The following is a 21,262-nucleotide window of genomic DNA, read 5'->3' on the forward strand; positions in this document are numbered from 1 at the left end:
AGGTAGTGCTGCGCCCCATTCCGGAGTTTCTCCCTAAGGTCGTATCCTCATTTCATCTTAATCAGGATATATCCTTGCCTTCCTTTTGTCCTCATCCGGTTCACCGGTATGAAAAGGACTTACGTTTGTTAGATCTGGTGAGAGCACTCAGACTCTACATTTCCCGCACGGCGCCCATGCGCCGTTCCGATGCACTTTTTGTCCTTGTCGCTGGTCCGCGCAAGGGGTTGCAGGCTTCTAAAGCCACCCTGGCTCGATGGATCAAAGAACCAATTCTAGAGGCCTACCGTTCTGCGGGGCTTCCGGTTCCTTCAGGGCTAAAAGCCCACTCAACCAGAGCCGTGGGTGCGTCCTGGGCATTACGACACCAGGCTTCGGCTCAACAAGTGTACCAGGCAGCTACCTGGTCCAGTCTGCACACTTTCACCAAGCATTATCAGGTGCATACCTATGCTTCGGCGGATGCCAGCTTAGGTAGAAGAGTCCTGCAGGCGGCAGTGACACCCCCGTAGGGGAGGGCTGTTTTGCAGCCCTAACATGAGGTATTTCTTTACCCACCCAGGGACAGCTTTTGGACGTCCCAATCGTCTGGGTCTCCCAATAGAGCGCTGAAGAAGAAGGGAATTTTGTTACTTACCGTAAATTCCTTTTCTTCTAGCTCTTATTGGGAGACCCAGCACCCGCCCTGTTGTCCTTCGGGATGTTTTTGTTGTTTGCGGGTACACATGTTGTTCATGTTGAACGGTTTTTCAGTTCTCCGATGTTACTCGGAGTTAATTTGTTTAAACCAGTTATTGGCTTTCCTCCTTCTTGCTTTGGCACTAAAACTGGAGAACCCGTGATACCACGGGGGGGTATAGCCAGAAGGGGAGGGGCCTTGCACTTTTTAGTGTAGTGCTTTGTGTGGCCTCCGGAGGCAGTAGCTATACCCCAATCGTCTGGGTCTCCCAATAAGAGCTAGAAGAAAAGGAATTTACGGTAAGTAACAAAATTCCCTTCATTCATTTATATAGCGCTATTAATTCCACAGCGCTTTACATACATTGGCAACACTGTCCCCATTGGGGCTCACAATCTAAATTCCCTATCAGTATGTTTTTGGAGTGTGGAAGGAAACCGGAGAACCCGGGGAAACCCACGCAGACACGGGGAGAACATACAAACTCCTTGCAGATGTTGTCCTTAGTGGGACTAGAACCCAGGACCCCAGCGCTGCAAGGCTGCAGTGCTAACCACTGGGGCTGGAGAATATACATAACATGGTGTACACTGGGTCTGGAGCATATAAATCATATAGGATACACTGGGGCTGGAGTATATACATCACATAGTATAAACTGGGGCTGGAGTATATACATCACATAGTATACACTGAGGCTGGAGTATATACATCACATAGTATACACTGAGGCTGGAGTATAAAAATCTCATAGGATACACTGGGGCTGAAGCATATAAATCTCATAGGATACACTGGGGCTGGAGAATATACATAACATAGTATACAATGGGTCTGGAGCATATAAATCATATAGGATACACTGGGGCTGGAGTATATACATCACATAGTATAAACTGGGGCTGGAGTATATTCATCACATAGTAGACACTGAGGCTGGAGTATAAAAATCTCATAGGATACACTGGGGCTGAAGCATATAAATCTCATAGGATACACTGGGGCTGGAGAATATACATCATATAGGATACACCAAGGCTGTAGAATATAAATCACATAGGATACACTGGGGCAGGAGTATATTCATCACATAGGATACACTGGGGCTGGAGTATATTCATCACATAGGATACACTGGGGCTGGAGTATATTCATCACATAGGATACACTGGGGCTGAAGTATATTCATCACATAGTATAAACTGGGGCTGGAGTATATTCATCACATAGTATACACTGAGGCTGGAGTATAAAAATCTCATAGGATACACTGGGGCTGGAGAATATACATCATATAGGATACACCAAGGCTGTAGAATATAAATCACATAGGATACACTGGGGCAGGAGTATATTCATCACATAGGATACACTGGGGCTGGAGTATATTCATCACATAGGATACACTGAGTCTGGAGTATATTCATCACATTGGATACACTGGGGCTGGAGAATATACATCAAAGGCGACTCTTGGGCTGCTGTAAACACATCACAAGAGACATAGGGGCTCTGGCACATACATTACAGGTGACATTGGAGCTGGGGGATATACATCACAGGAGATATGAGGCTGGTGCATACATCACAGCAGACATGGCGTTGTTGCATACATCATAGTAGAAATTATGCTGGGGCATATACTTCACAGGAGAAATTGTGCAGGGGCATATACATCACAGGAGATGCTGCTGTTGCTGTCTTCATCTGAGGGACAGGAGCGCATCGTACACTAACTCTGTCCACAGGTATGTTCTTCAGTGTAATACTTCATTGCATGCACTATAGCATTTAGTAGAGAACACTGCATGATTTTAATGGACGTGGTGGAACATCAAATGCAGCTGCCGGCATAAGCATTGTGCTCCCCAGGAATATACCTGGGGCCTCTTGCAGAATGTTTAGGGTAGTTGTCTTGCTGGAAGCGGAACCCTACGTCCCAGTCTCAAATGTTTTGCAGTCTCTAACAGGTTTTTCTGCTGGATTGACCTGTATGTTCTATTTGGCTCTATCCATCTTCCCATCAGCTCTGCTCAGCTTCCCTGTGCCTGCTGAAGAAGAGCATCCCTGTAGTATGGTGCTGTCATCACCATGTTTGATGCTGTGGATAGAGTTTTCAGGGTGATTTGCAGTTAGTTTTCTACTACACATAGCATTTTGCATTTAGCCCATAAAGTTCTACATTGGTCTGATCTGATCAGAGCACCTTCTTCCACATGCTAGCTATGTTAGCTATGTCCCCGACATGGATTTTGCATACTGCAAACAGGGCATCTTATGGCTTGTTTTCAAAAATGGCTTTCTTCTTGCCACTTCCATTACATTTGTGGAGTATAGGATTAATAATTGTCCTGTGGACCGATTCTCCCACCTGAGCTGTGAATCTCTGCAGCTCACCAGAGTTTCCATGGGCCTCTTGGCTTCTTCTGTGATTAGTGCTCTTCTTTCTTGAGATATCATTTAGGTGAATGGCCGTTTCTTGGTCAGTTTGCAGTTGTGTCATACTCCTTCCATTTTGGGATGATTGATTGAAGAGTGCTTGGTTTTCAGAGCTTGGGCTTTTTTTTTTTATAACCTAACCCTGGTTTACTCTTCTCAACAACTTTATCCCTAACTTGTCTGGTGTGTTCCTTGGTTTTCATGATGATTTTTGATCCCTAATGTTCTTAAACAAACCTCTGAGGCCTTCACAGAACAGCTGTAGTTATCCTGAGAATACGTTACACACAGGTGGACTCAATTTACTAATCATGTGATTTCCGGAGGCAATTGATCCCTTAGGATTATTTAGGGGTATCAGACTACAGGGCTTAATGCAAATGCACATCACAATTTTTAGATTTATATGTTTAAAATATTTAGAAAACTCTATCATGTCCTTTACACTTCACAAATATTTGCTATTTTGTGTTGGTACATCTCATAAAATCCCAATAAAATACATTTTGACCAGTCACATGATGCATGAAGATCCAAAGAACCATCTAGTGAAAACCAGCCTTTAATATTCTTCCTGAACTCCATAATTCTGCTCCTGATGAATGGCTTTACATAATATTTACTTTATATAATAAATACACATCAGAATATTTAGCAGAAATAATGTGACGTTACCCTACCATAGTGGCAGAATTCAGTACATTATTCTACGCATATTAGTATGTGCTCCTGTTTTATTTCTAATGGGCTTTGTTTTGCTGTCTCTGCAGGAATCTACCGTTGCAGAAATGGAGGATTCAGTTCTAAGCGTTGTAAGCATATATTATATATGATATAAAAATCGAGGATGAATAGGTTGATGGTTAGATGTTACCAGTATATAGAGTAGACCGAATTAAACGTGTAATCAATTAACTTGATATTTATGACATATCCCCAATATAAGATCAGCGGGGGCCCAGCACCCCCACAATTAGCTCCAGCGCCTGAATGTGACCGTGTACTGACGGGAGGCGGACAGTTTAGTGGCCATTGCTGAACACTGCGGCTCAGCTCCAATTGAAGGAGCAGTTATCGGTATAAAAGTATTGAACAACCCCTTTAAGAAGATGTTTATTTATTGATATCATACATTTTCTATTCTGTCCAGTTCCCATATCAGTGATCAGGAATGTCATTCATGTTTTCCTTGAATCAAACGTTTTGGGAACATCTCTTTGCTGCATCTCATATGTGCAATAAAGCCTCGCTCTGCGCTATTTTGACACTCTGTCTGCCAGCCTAACCATTGTTTACAGAATGAATTCACAAAAATGCCTAAATCGGCTGTGCCCCATTAAACAAAAGACATTCAGTGAGATTTATTCATTCTGTAACAGTTGGATTAGTGGACGTGATTCCTACGTACTCTATTTATAGTCTTCATTTGACTGCTGAAACAGGACAAGGTGATCTTCTCATCTCTTGACATGTAATCATCATTTCCATCTCACTTGGCTGTAGATAGCCTTGTGATGGACGGGAAATTTACCAGTGACGTCCAATTAACAGAATTGTTCTTGACTGAAAAGCCAGTTTACCGAGAAAAAGTTTTGTCTTTGAAGTTTCTGTATGTTTTAATTGACTGTGATGATATTAGTTTAATAATTTCATCTTTTCCTTTCATATCTGGTGTGTAAGAAAACATCCTAAAATATAAACACATTGGGACAGAGTTATTGATTTAGTGTTACATATGGTACGCTAAACAAATGAGATATTGTTAGAGTAAGTTGTACCAGATCTTAATAAATTTGTTGCATTTTGGTATGTCTTAAGGTCAGACAATGAAATCTCTGACTGCTATGAGCCGGTGCAGATTTATAGCCTAAATTTGCTCCATTTTCTGAATTGAGAGGCCCCACACACTGATTCAATCCACTGTCTCATGGGTTCTGCCAATTTTAGTAACATGTCAGCATTTTTTTATACCCCAAACTAACATTATCTCTGTTAGGCCCCTTTCACACGTCAGTGATTCTGGGACGTTTGTGCTTTTTTTAAAACGTACCAGAATCACTGACATACGCAGACCCATTATAATGAATGGGTCTGCTCACACGTCAGTGATTTTTCACTGCACGTGTCTCCATGCGGCGTACCCGCGTGTGTGTGATTGCCGCACGGAGACATGTCCATTTTTTTCTGGCATCACTGATGTTCCACGGACCACGCAGTGGTGTGGTCCGTGAAACACGTGCCAGAAAAAAACGTGCTTTTAAAATAAAAATCATTTTTACTCACCCGGCGTCCAGCGATGTCCTCTGCAGCCCGTTCTCCCTGCTGCTTCTGAGCCGGCTCATTATTGTCGCGCATATTCATTATGCGCGACACAGCCGACCCAGAAGCAGCTGCTGCGGGGGTCACCGCCGGCCGGATGCTGCACCACGGGAGCAATCAGCACCATGGACAGCGGGAGCGCGCACAGGTGAGTTGATTACTAAGTGCAATCACGGGCCACGGAGAACGGAGCCCGGATTGCACTTAGACAACCCACGTGTGCCGTGAATCACGGCACACGCAGGGACATGTGCGTGTTTTACACGCCAGTGAAAAATGTCACTGTTTTTCACTGACGTGTGAAACGGGCCTAAAGGCCATGTAGTGTTGGTTATGTACCTACCTTTGTTTTATAAGTCTGTGTCTCCGTTTTATAAAAATCCATTGACAAATCTTCATGCAAATGAAACTCACAGGTTTCCGACCTCATTCCCACTTTACCCGCCCATGACAAGTCTCCCGCCACTGACTGGTGATTCTTCTCTATGATCTGCTCCCTCGCCCATGCGCTTGAGCAAGCTCTGTCATTCCTTGGGGCGGCACATATGCAATAAGGTTCTGATGATGTTGTGAGAGAAGGACTATCAATCTGTACATGTGCCGCCCTCAGCATCGATTGTTCGAGGAGCTGGTTACCAAAAAGAATGACCTGTCAGCCAGTGACGAGAGGCCGCGGGTGGGCGAGGAAAGAGGGAGAGAGGCCAGAGAGCTATATGTTCCGCACCAAGCCTCCTGCACATGCGTCTTAGTTGTGTATAAATTTCCTTACTGATTTCCAGAAAATGTTGTGACAGCCTGAGTATGGAGATAACATTACAAGGTTTCACATATATGACATTAGATTGCAGTCTATGAACCTGCTGACAAGTTCACTTTAATACATCTGTCTATAGTTGCTGAACATACCACTGCTGCAAACCATGCCTCTTTTTCTAACTTTTGATGAGTAGTGTATGACGATTCACAGCTGCATTCATGACTCTCAGATCTCAGACAGGTTCTAATAAAAGTCTAGCAAAGCAATACATTCACAAAGTAATAAATTATAAAATAGTGATCGAAGAGGGATCTTACATAGTGTACCGCTTGTTGCCAAGGATATCAGCCACCAGATTCTAGCCCAGTATGTGCAGTGGTTACATTTCAGGATCATGAGTTAACTCCTGAGATCCCAGCCACCTCTCTGAACCCATTGATTTCTTTACAGCAGATAGCTACTTAACACCTCCACACTGTAAACTGCTCGTTGAGCTGCTGATATCAGTCCTACTAAATCATCAGTCCTTTGCCCGGCCCCTTAAATTTTCATTGCTTTTCTCCTATTCATTGCTTAGTTGAGCCCTGTTCTTGGTTACCTGCCTGTTATCTCAATAGGTATTTATAGTGATAATAGTGTTGACTTCAGAGCAAACATTCAGACAGCAAGTGTAGGCCACCAAAAAGACAAAGCTACTGTTGCTGGAGGAGTGTTACCCCCCAGCAACATGGAAGTGAAAAGCTGTGCAGCAGTGTGCTGCTGAAGACACAAACTGATACAATGTAAGGCACATTTACATGGGCCATTGATCCCAAGACAATGGCCCAGACAAGCAGTGACTCTGTGAAGAAGATAATGACATACTAGAAATCTGAAATAATGTACCTTTTTTCTTGTAGTCTAAAGTTCTGAATGGAATATGTGACAAAACGTACAAATTTACCACAGACCCCTTAACAAGTCAAAGTGCCTGTCTGGAGGAAGTTGTCCTAACTAATATAAGACCCGGAGAAGGGTTGGTAAGTGGCATTCCTTGTCTGCTTTAAAAAAGTCTAGAAAACACTACTAATGTTATACTCCGAAAAGATAATGGTACAGTTTCAGTTTTACTTAATGAGCAATTTGATTAACAATTTACAATAGCAATCAAAGCCCAACCTGCCACTTCTGCTTATTCCTTAGCATTGCTGAAAGGATAAATCTTAGGGTACGTGCCCACAATCAGGACCCGCTGCGTCCTGGATGTGGCGGGTCCTGACCTGCAGGGCTGCGAGTCTCCTCCACAGCTGCTCATGCCCACAATCAGGACCCGCTGCATCCTGGATGTGGCGGGTCCTGACCTGCAGGGCCGCGAGTCTCCTCCACAGCTGCTCGTACCCACAATCAGGACCCGCTGCGTCCTGGATGTGGTGAGTCCTGACCTGCAGGGCTGTGAGTCTCCTCCACAGCTGCTCATGCCCACAATCAGGACCCGCTGCGTCCTGGATGTGGCGGGTCCTGACCTGCAGGGCCGTGAGTCTCCTCCACAGCTGCTCGTGCCCACAATCAGGACCCGCTGCGTCCTGGATGTGGCGGGTCCTGACCTGCAAGGCCGTGAGTCTCCTCCACAGCTGCTCGTACCGACAATCAGGACCCGCTGCGTCCTGGATGTGGTGAGTCCTGACCTGCAGGGCTGTGAGTCTCCTCCACAGCTGCTCGTGCCCACAATCAGGACCCGCTGCGTCCTGGATGTGGCGGGTCCTGACCTGCAAGGCCGCGAGTCTCCTCCACAGCTGCTCGTGCCCACAATCAGGACCCGCTGCGTCCTGGATGTGGCGGGTCCTGACCTGCAGGGCTGCGACTCTCCTCCACAGCTGCTCGTACCCACAATCAGGACCCGCTGCGTCCTGGATGTGGAGGGTCCTGAACTGCAAGGCCGTGAGTCTCCTCCACAGCTGCTCGTGCCCACAATCAGGACCCGCTGCGTCCTGGATGTGGCGGGTCCTGACCTGCAAGGCCGTGAGTCTCCTCCACAGCTGCTCGTGCCCACAATCAGGACTCGCTGCGTCCTGGATGTGGCGGGTCCTGACCTGCAAGGCCGTGAGTCTCCTCCACAGCTGCTCGTGCCCACAATCAGGACCCGCCGAGTCCTGGATGTGGCGGGTCCTGACCTGCAAGGCCGTGAGTCTCCTTCACAGCTGCTCGTGCCCACAATCAGGACCCTCTGCGTCCTGGATGTGGCGGGTCCTGACCTGCAAGGCCGTGAGTCTCCTCCACAGCTGCTCATGCCCACAATCAGGACCCGCTGCGTCCTGGATGTGGCGGGTCCTGACCTGCAGGGCCGCGAGTCTCCTCCACAGCTGCTCGTACCCACAATCAGGACCCGCTGCGTCCTGGATGTGGTGAGTCCTGACCTGCAGGGCTGTGAGTCTCCTCCACAGCTGCTCGTGCCCACAATCAGGACCCGCTGCGTCCTGGATGTGGCGGGTCCTGACCTGCAAGGCTGCGAGTCTCCTCCACAGCTGCTCGTGCCCACAATCAGGACCCGCTGCGTCCTGGATGTGGCGGGTCCTGACCTGCAGGGCTGCGAGTCTCCTCCACAGCTGCTCGTGCCCACAATCAGGACCCGCTGCGTCCTGGATGTGGCGGGTCCTGACCTGCAAGGCCGCGAGTCTCCTCCACAGCTGCTCATGCCCACAATTAGGACCCGCTGCATCCTGGATGTGGCGGGTCCTGACCTGCAGGGCTGCGACTCTCCTCCACAGCTGCTCGTGCCCACAATCAGGACCCGCTGCGTCCTGGATGTGGAGGGTCCTGAACTGCAAGGCCGTGAGTCTCCTCCACAGCTGCTCGTGCCCACAATCAGGACCCGCTGCGTCCTGGATGTGGCGGGTCCTGACCTGCAGGGCCGTGAGTCTCCTCCACAGCTGCTCGTTCCCACAATCAGGACCCTCTGCGTCCTGGATGTGGCGGCTCCTGACCTGCAAGGCCACGAGTCTCCTCCACAGCTGCTCATGCCCACAATTAGGACCCGCTGCGTCCTGGATGTGGCGGGTCCTGACCTGCAAATCCGCGAGTCTCTTCCAGAGCTGCTCGTCCCCACAATTAGGACCCGTGGGATAAGACCATCAATAACTATGTAGCACAGTTATCATGCTGGGAGATTTGTGATTTTGACTTGTCACACAAGTGGCATGGGAATGTTTATATACTGGGAATATTGTACATATTTTTTATCACAGCTTATGAAGTAACCCTTTTTATTAAGCTACAGTCACATGAGCATATGCTCTCTCATGCAAGATAATCTTAGATAATCGGATCGATTATGTTAATGACACTCGCCTCACACTCTGATCAGACTGTGAGCCGAGTGTCAGCTTAGTGTGATCCAATTCTCTGAAAGGAGAGATTTGTATCACAAATGAGGATAAGATGGAGAACAAAATTTCTCCATCTTCTCCATTCTATGAGTCCATAGACATGACATCCAAGTGCAGTCCGATGACTTCCATGCACCCATAGACTTGAACACGTGTGCATCATCTGATTTGCGGAGCCACTCGTATGCTTCAGTTTTTTTTTCATGCCGACATGAGAAAGAAAATGCTGATCTGGACTGCCCCATGGCTTAAAATTAGACCTGTTACTATCCTATAAAATATCACGTGCGTGTTATTCACTCATGTAGGCAAGCCTTTATGGTGCATTTAGAAGGGTCAGTTTTGGTCCATCAGTGCATCTTAATTCACACCAACCCACTGCATACAAGTCCACCTGGCCCAGTTACTGCTCTAATTACACATGCAGATGAAGTGTGATGGGGACAGAGAGATGGGAGCAAAAATGTATATAAGACACTGTCTTCTGTTTGGGGAAACAGGTGTGATCATTCTGTTCCCATGCAATGTCATGTGGTAGGCAGCACATCCCCCGTTACTTTGGGCAGTGTTCTGCGGATAACAACGATTTGCTTTTACGGCTTAAACAATCACCAGCTGGTTCTGCCCATTTGTCAGGAGATCGATGGCATTGTTACATGGGCAAACCATCAGGAATGAGTGCTCCAAAGAACAGTTGTCTGCCGATTATCTACTCATATGGATGCACCAAAAGACATGGCTTGTAAAGCTAGCCTACAAATATATATATATATATAGATAAAAGATAAACTGAACCTTTATTGATGTGTTTTAAAGGGGTTGCCCACTACTCAGATAACCCCTTTCCTAATCACCACCATGTAAAATAATAACAGCCTTTACAGTCACCATTCCTGAGGTGTTGGCGCCTGGACTGCTGGGGCTCTGCAGCCAATCAGGGTCTGCAGCCAATCAGGGGCTGCTTTACTGTGACTTCCTTTGGATGAGACTGCTTCCCTGAAATGTCAGTCACGTCTGATGGAATTGAGGGGAAAGCGGCCGCTGATTGACTGGAGGGCTCAGGAGGCATAGCAATGTCACACAAGCCCCGTAAGAGCAGGTGCTGACATTGCTAGAGCAGCGCCACACCGTAGGTCAGTATAGCTGTTATTGGTTAAGAAGAGGTTGTCCGACTAGTGGTCAACCCCTTTAAGGTCACATGAAGCTCTATCTTTACTTGCATGTGGCGTCCACTCTTTGCGAAAACATACAAAGATCTTATTGTCTAATTTTGTAGAAACACTGGGTCATTCTTCAGTGAATTGGGTATTTCTTTGTCGCTCCATTGGGAGACCCAGACAATTGGGGTGTATAGCTTCTGCCTCCGGAGGCCACACAAAGTATTACACTTTAAAAAGTGTAACCCCTCCCCTCTGCCTATACACCCTCCCGTGCATCACGGGCCTATCAGTTTCATGCTTTGTGTTGAAGGAGGCACACATGCACAGAATGCTCCACATTTTAGTCAGCAGCAGCTGCTGACTATTTCGGATGGAAGAAAAGAGGGCCCCTAAGGGCCCCCGGCATGCTCCCTTCTCACCCCACTGAGTCGGCGTTGTTGTTAAGGTTGAGGTACCCATTGCGGGTACAAAGGCAGGAGGCAGGAGCCACATGCCGTTTTCCTTCCCCATCCCTTAGGGGCTCTGGGTGAAGTGGGATCCTAACCGGTCATCCAGGCACTGGGACCGGGCTCCCTCCGCAGCCCCTGGTGGTATCTGCCGGACAGGAGACTGAGTATCGTCAGGGACAAGGCCCTGCAACTACAGGTACTCTGTGTCCCCTTTGGGACGGTGCATGGAGCACCTGGGCCTCAGACGCTGCAGCGCCTGCAGTGTTGTTTTTTGTCCGGGACTACCGCGCCGACCGTGCCTGCTTGCTGGCCGCGGTTTTTACTTTAGTCCCCGGCTTTTGCGGCCTAGTACATTAAACTCCCGCCCCCGGGCCTGCCAGTCAGGGGCAAGGGCGGGACGGTCGGTCTGACGCCGACAGTGAGGGCTGGAGCACACATAGCTGTCCTCCTCCCCCCTCACTAATCCCTATGGGGCACCAGATTCCCGCACTTTTGTAAGTTACGCCCACGGCTCCCTCCTCCCCTGTGAACGCCGACAGCCATGTTTTAACACATCCTGCCGGTGGAGGACTTCTGGCTGCAGCTCTGGGAGACCCGAGGCAGGGAATCTGGTGGCCACACACCGCTGGAGCAGTTGGTAAGCCACACCGGTTACCGGTGCTGGTCCCCCTAGGGTGCTGAACTGTATATAGATACATTATATTTGTATACTTTTTCCGGTTCAGCTGTACTGTTAACTTGTGGCTATATACCCTCAGTGATCACGCTCCTGGGAGACAACAGCATATCGTTCACAAGGAGCAAGGGGGCCAAGGCACAGGGTTATTTTGCTACCTGTACCTCTTGTGCGGCTATGTTACCTGCAGGTTCCACCTACCCTCACTGTGAGCAATGCTCGGCCCCTGTGGCACTCGCTCAGCCGGAGCCTGAGGCACTAGGGGGTCCCTCGGCCCAGGTAGAACCGCCGGCCCCCCCTGTCCAGATGGCAGGGACAGAGTTTGCTGTTTTAGCCGACAAACTCTCTGAGTCGCTTTCTCATTCTCAGTCTATGGATAAATGGTCTGCTAAGTTTCTAGAGGTTTTGCAGTCCAGACCGGCCCTTACACAGGCCCCGGGCACTGCGGGATCACCCCCAGGCCCCTCTCGGTCTGCGACTAAGCGTGTTCCTGGTGTGGCCTCTAGTTATTACGTGCAGGACTCCGGCACGGACCGCAGTCCCAGACCAGCTAAGCGGGCTCGCTTAGAATCTTCCCCGACTTCATCACGCAGTTCGGGGTCTCAGCTTGAGGATTCTCTAGAGGAGGAGGCGGAGGTCGCAGCTCAGGACTCTGACCCTGACGTTGCTCTCAATCTGGATACACCTGAAGGGGACGCCATAGTAAATGACCTTATAGCGTCCATCAACCAGGTGCTAGATCTGTCTCCCCCAACTCCGCCTACAGAGGATTCGGCTTCACAACAGGAGAAACACCAGTTTAGGTTTCCTAAACGTACCCGGAGTGCTTTCTTCGATCACTCTAACTTTAGAGATGCTGTCCAGAAGCATAGGGCTTTCCCGGACAAGCGCTTTACTAAACGCCTTAATGACACACGTTACCCCTTCCCCGCTGACGTGGTTAAGGGTTGGGCTCAGTGTCCCAAGGTGGATCCTCCAGTCTCTAGACTGGCGGCTAGATCCGTAGTAGCAGTGGCTGACGGTGCATCGCTCAAGGATGCCACGGACAGGCAGATAGAGCTCCTACTGAAATCCATCTATGAAGCCATAGGCGCGTCTTTTGCCCCAGCCTTTGCAGCTGTGTGGGCACTCCAGGCTATCTCAGCTTGTCTGTCTGAGATTAATGCGGTCACCCGTACCGCTGCGCCACAAGTAACATCTTTGACTTCTCAGGCGTCAGTATTTGCATCCTACGCCATGAATGCTGTCCTGGACTCGGCTAGCCGTACAGGGGTAGCATCCGCCAATTCTGTGGCAGTCCGCAGGGCCATGTGGCTACGCGAATGAAAGGCAGACTCTGCTTCCAAAAAAGTTCTTGACCGGTTTGCCTTTTTCTGGCGACTGACTGTTTGGCGAGCGATTGGATGAAATTATTAAGCAATCCAAGGGAAAGGACTCGTCCTTACCCCAACCCAAACCAAACAGACCTCAGCAACGGAAAGTTCAAGCGAGGTTTCGGTCCTTTCGGCCCTCAGCCAGATCCCAACCCTCCTCGTCCAACAGGCCACAGAAGAGCCAGAGGAACTCTTCTGCATGGCGGTCTAAGTCACGTCCTCCAAAGACCGCCGGAGGCACCGTCTCCAAGGCGGCCTCCTCATGACTTTCGGCCGCCCCAAACCGCATCCTCGGTCGGTGGCAGGCTCTCCCGCTTTTGCGACGCCTGGTGGACACATGTCCAAGACCGATGGGTGAGGGACATTCTGTCTCACGGTTACAGGATAGAGTTCAGCTCTCGTCCTCCGACTCGTTTTTTCAGAACATCTCCGCCCCCCGAGCGGACCGTTGCGCTTTTTCAGGCGGTGGACACTCTGAAAACAGAAGGAGTGGTGATCCCCGTTCCCCTTCAGGAACGCGGTCGCGGTTTTTACTCCAATCTGTTCGTGGTGCCAAAAAAGGACGGCTCATTCCGTCCCGTTTTGGACCTCAAATTGCTCAACAGACATGTGACAACCAGGCGGTTTCGCATGGAATCCCTCCGATCTGTCATCGCTTCGATGTCTCAAGGAGACTTCCTAGCATCAATCGACATCAAAGATGCCTATCTCCATGTGCCGATCGCTCAAGAGCATCAACGCTTCCTGCGTTTCGCCATCGGGGACGAACACCTTCAGTTTGTGGCACTGCCTTTCGGCCTGGCGACAGCCCCACGGGTCTTCACCAAGGTCATGGCATCCGTCGTAGCGATCCTACACTCTCAGGGCCACTCGGTGATCCCTTACCTAGACGATCTCCTAGTCAAGGCACCCTCACGGGTGGCTTGTCAACACAGTCTGACCGTTGCTCTGGAGACTCTCCAGAGGTTCGGGTGGATCATCAATTTTCCAAAGTCAAAATTGTCTCCGACCCAGTCACTGACGTACCTCGGGATGGAGTTTCATACTCTCTCAGCGATGGTCAAGCTGCCGCTGGACAAACAGCGGTCGCTGCAGACAGGGGTGCAATCACTTCTTCGGGCCCAGTCGCACCCCTTGAGGCGCCTCATGCACTTCCTGGGGAAGATGGTGGCAGCAATGGAGGCAGTTCCATTTGCGCAATTTCATCTTCGTCCACTCCAATGGGACATTCTCCGCAAATGGGACAAGAGGCCGACGTCCTTAGACAGGAACGTCTCTCTGTCTCTGGAAGCCAAGACCTCTCTTCAGTGGTGGCTTCTCCCCACTTCTCTGTCGAAAGGAAAATCCTTTCTGCCCCCATCCTGGGCTGTGGTCACGACGGACGCGAGCCTGTCAGGATGGGGAGCGGTTTTTCTCCACCACAAGGCTCAGGGAACCTGGACTCCGACAGAGTCCTCCCTTCAGATCAATGTTCTGGAGATAAGGGCAGTGTATCTAGCCCTCAAGGCGTTCCATCGGTGGCTCGAGGGCAGGCAGATCCGCATACAGTTGGACAACGCCACGGCGGTTGCGTACATCAACCACCAGGGCGGTACTCGCAGTCGTCAAGCCTTCCAAGAAGTCCGGCGGATTCTGCTGTGGGCGGAGGCCACAGCCTCCACCATCTCCGCGGTTCACATTCCGGGCGTAGAAAACTGGGAAGCAGACTTCCTCAGTCGCCAGGGCATGGACGCGGGGGAATGGTCTCTCCACCCGGACGTGTTTCAAGAGATCTGTTGCCGCTGGGGAACGCCGGACGTCGATCTCATGGCGTCTCGGCACAACAACAAGGTCCCGGCATTCATGGCACGGTCTCAGGACCACAGAGCTCTGGCGGCGGACGCCTTAGTTCAGGATTGGTCGCAGTTTCAACTGCCTTATGTATTCCCTCCTCTGGCAATGCTGCCCAGAGTGTTGCGCAAGATCAGGTCCGACTGCCGCCGCGCCATCCTCGTCGCTCCAGATTGGCCGAGGCGGTCGTGGTACCCGGATCTGTGGCATCTCACGGTGGGGCAACCGTGGGCGCTCCCAGACCGACCAGACTTGCTATCTCAAGGGCCATTTTTCCATCTGAATTCTGCGGCCCTCAACCTGACTGTGTGGCCATTGAGTCCTGGCTCTTAGCGTCCTCAGGGTTGTCTCAAGATGTCATTGGCACTATGAGACAGGCCAGGAAACCAACGTCAGCCAAGATCTATCACAGAACTTGGAGGATCTTCTTAGCCTGGTGCTCTGAGAGGGGGTTTATCCCCTGGCCGTTTGCCTTACCCAGGTTTCTTTCCTTCCTTCAATCGGGATTGGACAAGGGTTTGTCTCTCGGCTCTCTCAAAGGTCAAGTCTCGGCGCTTTCCGTGTTTTTTCAAAAGCGTCTAGCCAGGCTTCCGCAGGTCCGCACGTTCCTGCAGGGAGTTTGCCACATAGTCCCACCTTACAAGCGTCCGCTGGAACCCTGGGATCTCAACATGGTTCTACGGGCTCTTCAAAAACCTCCTTTTGAGCCGCTGCGGGATGTCTCTCTATCACGTCTTTCGCAGAAGGTGGCATTTCTAGTGGCGGTTACTTCACTCCATAGAGTGTCAGAGCTTGCAGCGCTGTCATGCAAAGGCCCTTTCCTGGTATTTCACCAGGATAAGGTGGTTCTGCGTCCGGTCCCGGACTTTCTCCCTAAGGTGGTGTCCACTTTTCATCTCAATCAGGATATCTCCTTACCTTCATTTTGCCCTCATCCAATTCACCAATGTGAAAAGGATTTGCATTTGTTAGATCTAGTAAGAGCACTCCGGATCTACGTGTCTCGCACGGCGCCACTGCGCCGCTCTGATGCGCTCTTTGTCCTTGTCGCTGGCCAGCGTAAGGGGTCGCAGGCTTCCAAGTCAACCTTGGCTCGGTGGATCAAGGAACCGATTTTTGAAGCCTACCGTTCTTCTGGGCTTCCGATTCCTTCAGGGCTGAAAGCCCATTCTACCAGAGCCGTGGGTGCGTCCTGGGCATTGCGGCACCAGGCTACGGCTCAGCAGGTGTGTCAGGCGGCTACCTGGTCGAGTCTGCACACTTTCACAAAACACTATCAGGTGCATGCCTATGCTTCGGCAGATGCCAGCCTAGGTAGGCGAGTCCTTCAGGCGGCGGTTGCCCACCTGTAAGAGGGGGCCGTTGTTTCGGCTCTTTTTATCGAGGTATTCTTTTACCCACCCAGGGACTGCTTTTGGACGTCCCAATTGTCTGGGTCTCCCAATGGAGCGACAAAGAAGAAGGGAATTTTGTTTACTTACCGTAAATTCCTTTTCTTCTAGCTCCTATTGGGAGACCCAGCACCTGCCCCTGTTCCCTTCGGGCTGTTTGTTCTTTTGTGTACACATCTTGTTCATGTTGAATTGTTCTTTTGGTTCATGGTTTCAGTTCTCCGAACATTTTTCGGATTGAATTTACCTTAGACCAATTTATAAGTATCCTCCTTCCTGCTTTGGCACCAAAACTGATGGGCCCGTGATGCACGGGAGGGTGTATAGGCAGAGGGGAGGGGTTACACTTTTTAAAGTGTAATACTTTGTGTGGCCTCCGGAGGCAGAAGCTATACACCCCAATTGTCTGGGTCTCCCAATAGGAGCTAGAAGAAAAGGAATTTACGGTAAGTAAACAAAATTCCCTTCTTGTGTTTAGTATTGTGTAGTTAAGTGTTACACAAGACTGCTTTTTAAATGAAATATTAATATACAAAAGATCACTTGCATTCTTTTAAAATGAAGCCCAGATGCTGAACTTTACAACCCAGAATCCTTCACTGAGACGTTCCCATCACCATGGCCATGAGTGCCTATTCTGCCCCATGATCTAATGTGTTTGTGTTTTCACCAGGAAGCATGTGACCACTCGCTATTTTCCTCTCCCTAGGGAATGTACATCAAGTCCACGTATGACGGGCTCCATGTCATTACAGGAACTACAGAGAACGTAAGTGAAGGCTGCTGGAGCCGTCTCCTCATTTACCACAGTATAATAATCTCTGCTGCTCTGACACTTATCACAGATGATTTGCAGTCAGTTAACATTACCTTACGTATAGATATGTTTGCAAATGTTGAACGATAGCAGTGAAATAAAAAACATTACACAATATTTATGATGCATAGTAAACCATTAACATATGTGGGGTTATGAACATTTTTCCAGTTCTCCCAAACATATGTAATTGATCTCGTATCCTCACTGAACATTTCTTGCCAATTTGTATAAAACCAAAAAGCAGACAGCATCCTATAACAATGTAGACTGAAAATATATACGAGCAGTGCAGTGACAAGGGACAAAAATGGAAATCTGTGCCTGAACTCTAAAGGGTGCTTTACACGCTGCGACATCGCTAACGATATATCGTTGGGGTCACGGTGCTTGTGACGCACATCCGTCGCCATTAGCGACATCCTGGCATGTGACGGCTAGGAGCGACGATCAACGATCGCAAAAACATCAAAAATCGTTGTTCGTCGTTCCTGCTGCACCATACATCGCTATGTGTGACGCCACAGGAACGACAAACATCTCCTTACCTGCCTCCACCAGCAATGAGGAAGGAAGGAGGTGGGTGGGATGTTACGTCCCGCTCATCTCCGCCCCTCCGTTTCTATTGGACGGCTGCCGTGTGACGTTGCTGTGACGCCGCACGAACTGCCCCCTTAGAAAGGAGGCGGTTCGCCAGCCAGAGCGACGTCACAGGGAAGGTAAGTCTGTGTGAGGGGTGTAATCGATGTTGTACGCCACGGGCAGCGATTTGCCCGTGTCGCACAACCGACGGGGGCTGGTACGCTCACTAGCGAAATCGCAGCATGTAAAGTGCCCTTAACATGTATGGTCAACCTGCTGAGTGCTACACCTTGTCATATATTACCCTGCTACAAATGTGCACACAGATTCACTGCAATGAAATCCTAAATTGTTGGGCAATGTTAACACACAGTGATTGCAATGATTTTCCTGAGTTCGTATGGATACATAGGGCAGCGTGGCATCTCAGAGGTTAACACTGTTAATTTACAGCATTGAGATCCTGAGTTCAAATCCCACCAGGAATTTTGTATGTTCTCCCTGTGTTTGTGTGGGTTTCCTCCGGGTACTTCAGTTTCCTCCCACACTCCAAAGATGTACTGATAAGTTATTTAAATAGTGAGCCCCAATGGGGACAGACTTGATAATCTCTCTAAAACGCTGTGGAATATGATGGCAATATATAAGCAATGTTTACTATAATACATATACACTCCTTTATGAAAATTATTTTTCCTGTACACAGCAACCGATCACAGCTCAGCTTTGATAAACTAAAATGAAAAAATGATAACTGCTCTGAGATTGGTTAGTTCAAGCAACAACAAAATATTTTTTTTTGTTCACACAATCTTAGTACGTCAGCCCCAAAGAGTTTTATTTTCATGCCATTTTAGAAGTATTTGAGTTCAGTGTTATTGTCTTTAGAAAAACCTGTTGTACATGTGGCTTTCAAGGGAATCTGTCACGAGGTTTTTGCTCCTCATCTGAGAGCAGCATAATGTAGAGACAGAGACCCTGATTCCAGTGAAGGGTCACTTACTGAGTTGTTTGCTGACATTTTGATAACATCAATGTGTTCTCTGCTGCAGATCTAGCAGTTATACAGAGTATGCTGGGCTATCTGCAGCATACCAAGTAGTCCTGTAATGATAATCTACTGATCTACTGCTGATTAATCAGTGATTTTATCAAAACTACAATAAGCAGCCCAGTAAGTGACACATTACTGGAATCGAGGTCTCTTCCCCTACATTATGCTGCTCTCAGATTAGGTGGCAAAAACCAGGTGACAGATTCCCTTTAAGGTAGAACTTCCAAAATACCCATATATATGTTAGTTCAGACAGAACACAAAAAGCACCACTAAAATGTGTAAAAAATCAACCCCCATGTCAATGGTTTAGCTGAAAAAGTGGAGCAAACTCAAGACTTGTCTGCCAGGAGAGAGGATGACTTGTTATTTTACGCAACATGTTTCCATCGCTCCAGAGTCCAGTGGTGGCGTGCGTTACACCACTCATTTGATTCTGGGCATTATGCTTGGTGATGAAAGACTTGCATGAAACTGCTCGGCCATGTAAGCCCATGCCATAAAGCTCCTGGCGCATAGTTTTTGTGCTGATGGTAATGCCAGAGGAGGTTTGGAACCCTGTAGATATTGGGTCAGCGGGAGACGTTTATTGCACCCCAGCACTCGGTAACCCCGGTCTGTGACTTTACGTGGTCTACCTCTTCATGACTGAGTTCCTCTGGTTCCTGAACGTTTCCACCCCACAACTCAGAGTTGATGGTGGAGTATTTAGCAAGGAAAAACTTTCACAAACTGAATTGTTACACTGGTGGTATCCTGACACAGTACCACGCTGGGATCAGGGAGACAAAGGCAGCCAGCATGGTGAAGGGCTGGATGTTATACACTGTGAAGAAAAACCTGAATTCAGTGAGTATGTCATGTGTCCCAATACTTTTGTACACATGGGGTACCTTAGCTAAGAATCTCCCTAGTTAGGTACTAATGAAAGTTTTAGTCGATTATCTATAATCTATGAAGGTTTCCTATATCTAGTTTTGACTTCTTCATAAAAAGGTGTTATCTGTTAGGGCACATTCAGACTTGCACTTTTCGCTAACACGTTCTATTCGTGTTTTTCACAGATAAAATTCATGCCCATGATTATCTATGGGGCTGTTGGCATGTGTGATTTATTCTTGTAGCCTGAGTGGCCAACACAGATGTCAGGGTCATGTCTAATAGTGATCCTAGGCTCAAACTAAAATCAACACTGCAAGAGCTCTGTCAGAAAATCAGATCGTATTCAGATACCAGTGCTGTCTGCTTTTTACAGACTGCTAGGTAGGACAAGGTAGAGAAACTTTTTTTTTTCTCTTATTAAAAAACCTGTTAAAAATTAATCAAAGTCAGATGAAAATGATAAAAGTCAGAACAAAATAACTGATGAAACTTGGACTGATTTTCTCTTATATGAAAGGTACGGACGTCTGAAGGAGCCCTTAGTCTAATGAACAGAACGTTCCAATTCATAGTAAAGGATGTAAAGTTCCCAGTACCTATTCTATAAAATATACCGTTACAAGTAAACATGGAGCATGTACCGTATGTGTTGTTTTAGGATCCATAAGATGATTCTCTGAAATATTAGCACTTCTTAGCACACCAACTTAGCTGTACAATGCATCTGACAGTCTATGGAGAGTATTTACTACCAATCTGTCAATGAGCCCGTCTAGACATGATCATATAAATATTTATTTACAGTATTATACTCTTATGTACGTTTGGAATAACAGCAACTTAAGAGTTTAGTAGATATGTAAAAATAACTTCCAATGTAACAAGCACAAAACCAGAATTTGTCTTGAGTAAGGCAGTGAGATGTGTTCTAGACTGGTGGAAACGGTCCCTTCATGGAGAGTTCTTCATTTATCTGCCCGGCCAAGTCCAGCTTATGATTCATTATTTCCTATGGAACATTCCTCTACCCACAAGTTTTCCACCTTAGTCGCCATTGCCCATGTCTGCAGCTTACCAGGACGACAAGCAGCAATGAAAAGCACAGTTGTATGTGAAGAAAGGGAGCTTGTATTCCTCTGTGCTTGCAGATACAAAGTTTATTGAAGGTGTTTTGGTAAATCCCATTTTTAATTAGGCAGCTGGATAAAAGGCTAGATTCATTTACTGCCAGCAGAGCACATGGGCTTTTATCCGATTATTAGATTCTTTTTGTAACCTCTTACTGCGTGGCTGAATGAGGAGACTGGTACCATGTTTGTTTTGCACTTGTTGCTGTGGGATTTCTTGTACCACTTTGAAGAATGTTTATTTCTTTGGTCTAAATGATCCACACAACATTCTAAAGTCTAAAGAGGGATTTACACGCTACGATATCGTTGATGTTTTATCGTCGGGGGTCACGTCTTTAGTGACGCACATCCTGCGTCATTAA

At 48.1% G+C, this 21,262-nt stretch overlaps 1 protein-coding gene across 1 annotated transcript in view; it reads left to right on the forward strand.

Annotated features, from left to right (window-relative positions):
• Positions 1-21,262, forward strand: part of CNKSR3 (CNKSR family member 3) — a 187,065-nt gene that overhangs the window by 147,688 nt on the left and 18,115 nt on the right. Inside the window, exons 5-7 of the mRNA XM_075339683.1 lie at positions 3,889-3,930; positions 7,094-7,213; positions 17,145-17,204. Coding sequence (XP_075195798.1) covers positions 3,889-3,930; positions 7,094-7,213; positions 17,145-17,204 — 222 coding nt within the window. The remainder of the gene's footprint in view (positions 1-3,888; positions 3,931-7,093; positions 7,214-17,144; positions 17,205-21,262) is intronic.

This window comes from Anomaloglossus baeobatrachus, chromosome 3, assembly GCF_048569485.1.
Source record: "Anomaloglossus baeobatrachus isolate aAnoBae1 chromosome 3, aAnoBae1.hap1, whole genome shotgun sequence".
Taxonomy (NCBI): Eukaryota; Metazoa; Chordata; class Amphibia; order Anura; family Aromobatidae; genus Anomaloglossus; species Anomaloglossus baeobatrachus.